This window comes from Helianthus annuus, chromosome 12, assembly GCF_002127325.2.
Source record: "Helianthus annuus cultivar XRQ/B chromosome 12, HanXRQr2.0-SUNRISE, whole genome shotgun sequence".
NCBI classification, from domain to species: Eukaryota; Viridiplantae; Streptophyta; class Magnoliopsida; order Asterales; family Asteraceae; genus Helianthus; species Helianthus annuus.
Window position 1 is genome coordinate 1426370 of NC_035444.2, and position 7848 is coordinate 1434217.

Consider the following 7848-nt stretch of genomic DNA (forward strand, 5'->3'; position numbering starts at 1 on the left):
GGTAAAACCCGTTTGCCTCAAGGATTGAACTCAGGTTTCTCAGGGTCTCTTATCATTGTCCACCAATGCCTGACTCTCCACTAAATGGAAGTTGAACTTGCATCTCACAAAAGAAATGCAAGCCTTTCACCACTTGATCTAGAGATCATTGGCTTATCTAAAAAGCATTAGAATTCATGAACCAAAATAAAGTACCCGATTGGCTTCATCCATTTTTCCACCTCTTTCTTCCTCAAAAGCATTAGACATCATGAACCAAAATAAAGTTGCCGAATGAAGTACCCAAAAGATAGGGGCGATGTACCCGATTGATCCAAACTTTTACTTATTAGTTATGTTTTAAAATAATGTTAAAACCTTTCACTTTACTAAAATAAAGTTTTCTCATGACAAACTCAATTATCCCATTCAACATTCTTAAAACTTGCATGCTTCTATGTTGACTTTTAAATGGTTTTTGGGTCTTGTTGCACTTGGCTCTTTGTTAACGTGAGGACTATAGTTAGGTGGTGTTTGTTTTTCTAAAAAAGATCTGTGCAGAGGCTCTTCTGTCTGCGCCGCATAAACCACGCGTAGACATTGTCATCTGCAGGCTGTTTGTTTTTCAGAAGACGTTTCATTAAAAAACGTCTGCTCGAGCTCTTCTTGGTGCAGACTTGGCCCAACCACTTTTAAGATCTTCTAAGGTATGCAGAAAGTTAAACACCACCACCCACCACCGTCCATCACCATCACCATCACCACCGTCCACCACCCACCACCACCGTCTACCAGCACCGTCCACCACCACCCACCCACCGTCCAGCACCACCACCGCCATCCATTACCACCGTCCATACACCACCACCAGTTTAATTTAGAATTCCGCATACGTTAAAAAACAAACAGTCTTCTTCTTGCAAACTACAGAGGTTTGGTCCACCTCTTTTTCTACAAATGTCTGCAGATGTGATGCACAGACTACAGACATTTTGCGTCTTAAAAAACAAACACCACCTTTTGCTATCCAAAGTGCACTTTAACTCTACCAACATGTGCCCCACCCTCATGCATGTATTCTATAACACATTTCAACTTCAAAACTTCCAAAGCTGCCAATAACATTTTAAAAACTTCAACTTTGCTCAAGCCCCCTCTACTAACGTGCCAACCATGTGTCGCTCTACGCCCTTCTTCAAACGCCTTCCACTCCAAGTAGTCATAGAATTATTGTGGTTTGAAATGATGTGGCATGCTGACTAAGCAAGTTTGGTTTTTAGACTAGTCCAACGTTATGGATGCTCTAATGGTTGATGCCCCTTAAGGAACATTTTCCGTCACATTAACATCACAACACCCCTTAAAAATGAATAATGGTTAACGCTCGTTAATGCCCTTTCAATCACTGTTTTCCATGTTTTCTCCTAATTTAGCGTTATACTAGAAACACATCTCCCTCTTCATGCCCTTATAATGCTCAGAGAGGCGGTGTTGGGATACTAGCAAGGCTCTTCACACTCTTATAATGCCTATTACGCATGACCTTAATACTTTCAATAACACTTTTAGGTTAATTTAACAAACTAATATTTCATATTTTTTCATTAATAATAAAAATACAACAAGAGGTATTAAAACAACAAGAGGTATTAAAACTACCAAACAAAAGAATTAAGAATTTTTTATAGAATTATAGTTTGCCTCTTGTAAAAATGTCAGGACCAAAACTTAATGTCTGGTCCAGATCAATCAATAAGGTCCCAATCCTTTTAGGTTAAGTTTCGATTTAATATCAAAATCGAACCTTGTCATGTTTCTTTTTTTCATGTTATTGTGAAAAAAAACTGTAGAATGGTCCTAGTATACGTGCGGTGAGGGCAATCCTAGATTTGCAAATCAAGAAAGGGGGCCATCGTTTTAGAAAAATAGTAGATTTTGTCCTTGTAAACTACTTTGGAACCATAACAATAAATGTATAATCAATGCAGAAAACAGGAAAACAGGACAATTATTGGAAATATAGGAATCAAAATTCACGTGTGTCTTATAACATCATCCGTAATGGTTAATACTCTCTAAAGAGTATTTTATGTCACACCGGCATCATAACACTCATTAAAAAAAATATGTAATCATTAACGTCCCTAAATGCCTTTTCAATCATTACTTTTAATTTTGTTCTCCTCATTTGTCGTTATGCTAGAAACATTCCCCCCTATAACGCCCAGGAGGTGGTGTTGGGAACGTTATTAAACTCATTCACGCTCCTTTAATGCCCATTACGCATAGTCTAACAAGGAAACTGGAAACATAATTCATTTAAGGAAACACCAAAAAACCTTGCAACCTTTAAAATATAAATTGGCCAACATATGATTTATTTTGGTTACCAATGTGTAATGTGTGGCTAGTCTACTTGGTAGAGACATAGCCTCTTAAAAGAAAGGTCTTGGGTTTAAACCTGAGCAGGATAAAATAATTAAAGATTATTGGTGTAATAAAGTAGGAAAAAGCTTTACCGTTCAAAAAATAATGATTTATTTTGGTTAATAAATGTTTCTTTTAGTTATATAAACACTAGTTTTAACTATCAAAAAGTTGAAAAGACTAGTATGATGGTCACCTACACTAATACCAAAGAACTCACCAAACAAAACATGCAATTATATCATAGATCTAATTAAAACTAAATGGTTATCGTATGTACATTACTTGTATAAATCAAATTAGTTATCCTAATAGTTTGAAATGTGATCTTATGTTCAACCTACCCAACATTATCAACCATGGACAACCAATTATGAACCATCCTTTATCAACTTTATCATGATAAGTAAAACAGTCAATACACACCCTCCTCAAATTATATCGTTGTTATATCTACTTCTCAACCGACAAATCTAGCTACTAGGTTTATCAGTTTCCTAGTTTCCTGTCATTGTGGAACTAGCCCATATAGTAAAGGTGCAAGCCTCTTAGATGATGATTTTGGGTTCAATCTCAGGCAAGAAGTAAAATTTGGTGTGATTTAGGAGCGAATAGGGGTAGACCGGTTACAAAGTTTGTGGACGTAACTACATGCGATGTTTAGAAACAAAACAAATACTAAATAAACAATATCTTTTATTATGGTTGTTTAGAAACAAAATAAATACTAAATAAACAATATATTTTATTATGGTTAATATTGTTAATGCAAGTGTTAAACAACTAAGGGGTTGTTTGTTTCGGCTCTTAGTAGGTTCTTAATGGTTCGGGCCTCTTATTGGTTTAACATAATGGTTTAGAGTGTTTGTTTCGGGAGCAAATGTCCGAATGGTTCAGACATTCGCCTCTGAATGGTTAAGCATTATACCGAGTCTAAATGTTTAAGAACTCTTATCTGACTTGGTCAGACATTTGCCTCTGAATGGTTAAACATTATACGGACTCTTAATGGTTCAAATCTTTTACTGGTTCAGCACTTACTCATTCAGAAATTGTCAAACAACCCCCCTAAGACATCTTGAATGAATACGATTAAACTAAAAGGAAAGCCGAACCGTATGAAATTCAGACTAAAGAAACTTACAATAATATATTGAATCCTCCTAAAGCGTTGATCCTTGATTTTATATACTCCTAAAAGGGATTTTTACATATTTCCCCCTCCTAAGCCCCCTTATTACGTATTTACCCAAACCAAAAAATTAATTACATATTTCCCTTTTTTTTTAAGAAATTACCTAACTACCCTCAAATTTATCATGGGTAATAATCCCCATTCGTATACCCTCAAACCCCTACACCAAGACGTCTTGGTGTAGGGGTTTGAGGGTATACGAATGGGGATTATTACCCATGATAAATTTGAGGGTAGTTAGGTAATTTCTCAAAAAAGGGAAATATGTAATTGATTTTTTTGTTTGGGTAAATACGTAATAAGGGGGCTTAGGATGGGGAAATATGTAAAAATCCCCTCCTAAAAAAGTGATCTTTAGCCAGCAGAATCCAATCGAGTAAGGTATGTATTTATATGACATGCTAAACACAATGTCTTTTGATTTGGGTGCAGGGTCTTCAACACAATTTTGTGTCACATGATAATGATTATGTAGTTAGTCGTGACTTAGTCTCGTACATCACCATTTTGATATCTTCCTAAAAACTATGTACTTGGGACTTTGCCTTTTCACACACCTTTGTGTATTCATTCTAGTAACCTTGTGTGGTGGGTAACCTTCCCTTCATGGAGAGGTGGCCCCATCTTTTTTGTTTGGAGTTGTTTAAATCGTGCAGGGTGGCAGAGAGAATGGAAACTGAAAGAGGTAACGGAGTGTTCAAATGGCAGTGGTCTAGGCAGCCTGAGTCGGAAGAGGAGCTCAAGGAATGGAAGGAATGTTACGAGGTGCTTAATTTGGTGAGGCTCTCCTCTGGTAAGGATGCTTGGATTTGGAGTGGTGATAGTCAGAACGGTTTCTCGGTGAAGACGGTAAAATCAGCGTTGATAATGGATAGAGGTCCATGTCATCCACCAAATTTTGTTTGGTGCAAATGGGTTCCTATTAAGTGCAATATAATGAATTGGAGAGGCAATTTGGATAGGCTTCCTACTAGAATAAATTTAAAAAGTAGGAATGTGGACATATCTTCATCTATGTGCCCATTCTGCGAGGAAGCCGAGGAATCGGTCGAACATTTGTTCACTGCTTGTTCGGTTACTCTAAGGGTATGGTCGGCATTCAGCGAGTGGTGCAACATCCCGCCTCTCTATCTTTTTGAATTTAAAGATATTTTAGATATCCACAAATTCATGAAGCGTAGTAAGAAGGAGGAGAAGATTATCTATGGGTTGGCTTTGATAACATCTTGGTGCATATGGAAAGAAAGAAATGAAGTGGTGTTTAATCAGAAAAGATGCAGTCCGCATGACATTATTGGGGAGTTAAAATCTAGAAGTTTTGCTTGGGTTAAAAATAGAACTACTTGTAAGTATATTAGATGGTCGGAGTGGTGTAAATACCCGATGTATATGTTGTAATTTCTTTGCCCTTTGCCCGTTTGGGTCGGGGTGCTGTGTTGTGTTTGGCCTTTTGCCCTTTTGGGTCGGAGGCTGTTTTAATGAAGTTTAATTTTCAAAAAAAGTAACCTTGTGTGGTATTCATCAATACACGCATAGGTTAAATGGATTACCTAGCCGGCTAGCCATGTAAAATAAAAATCTTCAATATTTAGCTTCCAAAGTCTTGATTAATAATTAATGAATTCTTCGTTCTTCAATTAAGTTGGAAAACAACCTATAAAAAACTTATACAAAACAATTAAGGATCTTATTCAATGATTTCTTGTGTGAAAATGTCATATTTACAATTATATAATTTGAAGCGCATCACTCCATCTACCATAGAGTTCTAAAGTGTAATAATTTTTTTTACCAGATTAGAATGTATTATATACAGAGGAAGGTTAACGTATATTACGGCTTAACGTACATCATGTACGACAGGTAATTACGCACGTTCATTTTAAAATCACGCACGTTATAACTCAAAAATCCAAAATCACGCATGTTGAAACACAGTAATCACGCATGTTATACAACAAATCACGCACGTTGTCGTACGTGAAGTACGTTAAGCCGTAATGTACGATCTACTTTTTCATTATATATATATAGGGTAGGGATATGGTAAAAAGTGTTTAAAATGTGAGAAGGGTAAGAAATGTTTTAAACCATTGGATATTTGATCTAATGGTTGAGATCAATAGGGTATAAAAATGTAAATTGTGTTTTAATTAGAAGGACCTTATGTAAAATTGAAGGGCAATAGTGTCTTTTCGGATGTTTCAAATATGGTAACCGTATCCTACACAACCAAGACCCCCATTATTCTCCTAAAAACTAGCGGCTTCCCTTTAAAAGTTAATTATCCGATTTCCTTGACTATTGTAAGACACTATACAGTTTAATTAACAATAATCTGTTGATTTAAATCAGTTAATAATCATAAAACACTATGAACCAGAAAATTAAGATGTATGTACAGAATATAACACTATTGATTGGGGATAAAACACTATGAAAGAAAATTAAGATGTCTGTACATAATATAACACTATTGATTGGGGATAAAACACTATACATATAAATATAAAAAAATAATACTGGTAATGATAAAACACTAAAACAAAAACTTACCCTAAACAATTCAATGTATAAAACACTATTGATTGGGGATAAAACACTATGAAAGGAAATTAAGATGTCTGTAAAGAATATAACACTATTGATTGGGGATAAAACACTTTGAAAGGAAATTAAGATGTTTGTACAATATATAATACTATTGATTGAGGATAAAACACCATACGTATAACACTGTTAATGTATAAAACACTATGAAAGGAAATTAAGATGTCTGTACATAATATAACACTATTGATCATCCATATGACACTATACATCTAAATATAAAAAAAAATATAACTTTGAGAAAAATGCCCGGATAGTCCTTGTGGTTTTGCCTTTTTTCACCTATAGTCCCCAACTTTCTAAAATTACCTAAATAGTCCCTAAGTTTTTAATTTTTGTTCCCGGATAGTCCCTGGGTCTAACTTCAGTTTGTTTTCTCTGTTAAAAGGGTGTGAAATGTCAAAAATACCCTTTCCTTAAAGAGGCCAAACCACAGGGACTATCCGGGTATCTTCTTATAAAACCCCACCACCACACTTCATCTTCAACCTCCACCCACCATCACCCTCCTCTACCCTCCAATTCACTGATTCTTTCTTCAATAGCTTTCAATGAATGTGGGGATTCACTGAAATAAATATCTAAAGTAATTCCCGGAATATCCAAAACATTTGACAAGTAACACAAAAATTAAATTTCTAGGGTTCCAAATCGCTCCACCTTCCTTCAACCCCCCATTCCCCCCAATTTTCTCACAATTCATCAAAAATTATCAGAAAAAATCTCATTTTTCTTGTGGAAATTTCGTCTCTGTTCATCGGCATGGACTAATTCCCTTAGCCGGCCTCTGATTTCCGCTACAAATCGATCAAGGCAACGTGATTTCCATCAATTAGATCAGGAATATATCGGAATATATGTAATTACAATAGTATTTCGGTTTCATGAAGAAGTTGTAGTGATAAGTAACGTACTTTTGTAGCAATTAGGGCAATAATTGATCGAATTCTGTGTAGTTATTACGGTGTTTCGGTTTCATGAGGAACTTGTGACAGTTCCAACCTAAGTTTGTAGTTAGAAACGTCTGTGTTAAGTTGTTTATCTCGATCGGTGATATCGTTTACTTTTAGACGCTTGATTGGTAGGGGGTGGGGGTTCAGAAACTATTGGTGGATCAAAGACTTTGATTTGTTGAATTGAATGAAAAATTGTTATAAATATGGAAACAAACATTGAGCAGCCTGTTGTGGGTACAGTGATCAAATGGTGTGATTGTGGATGTGATTGTTGTTCTGCAAAGCTTGATGAGTCGGGGGTCTGGATTCGGTTGGTGAAGAGAAAGCTTGACGAAAGAGATGATGAGGATGTATTGGTCATACCTGGGCTTTCGAATTTTGATGTGGCTCGTGTCGACATTGAATATGAATATGAATATGAATATGAATATGAAGTGTGGTGGTGGGGTTTTATAAATAAAAATGAAGATGCCCGGATAGTCCCTGTGGTTTGGCCTTTTTAAGGAAAGGGTATTTTTGACATTTCACACCCTCTTAACAGAGAAAACAAACTGAAGTTAGACCCAGGGACTATCCGGGAACAAAAATTGAAAACTTGGGGACTATTCAGGTAATTTTAGAAAGTTGGGGACTATAGGTGAAAAAAGGCGAAACCACAGGGACTATCCGGGCATTTTTCTC

At 35.9% G+C, this 7848-nt stretch overlaps 1 protein-coding gene across 1 annotated transcript; it reads left to right on the plus strand.

Moving 5' to 3' along the window:
* The first annotated feature begins 4207 nt into the window (after positions 1 to 4207).
* Positions 4208 to 4999, plus strand: LOC110896215. Its single transcript, XM_022143679.1, has one exon. It carries the CDS (start codon positions 4208 to 4210, stop codon positions 4997 to 4999), a length of 792 nt encoding a protein of 263 aa, XP_021999371.1.
* Positions 5000 to 7848: the final 2849 nt, after the last annotated feature.

Coding starts and splice junctions, on each gene's coding strand:
- LOC110896215 (XM_022143679.1), top strand. CDS start 4,208: ATGGAGAGGTGGCCCCATCTTTTTTGTTTGGAGTTGTTTAAATCGTGC.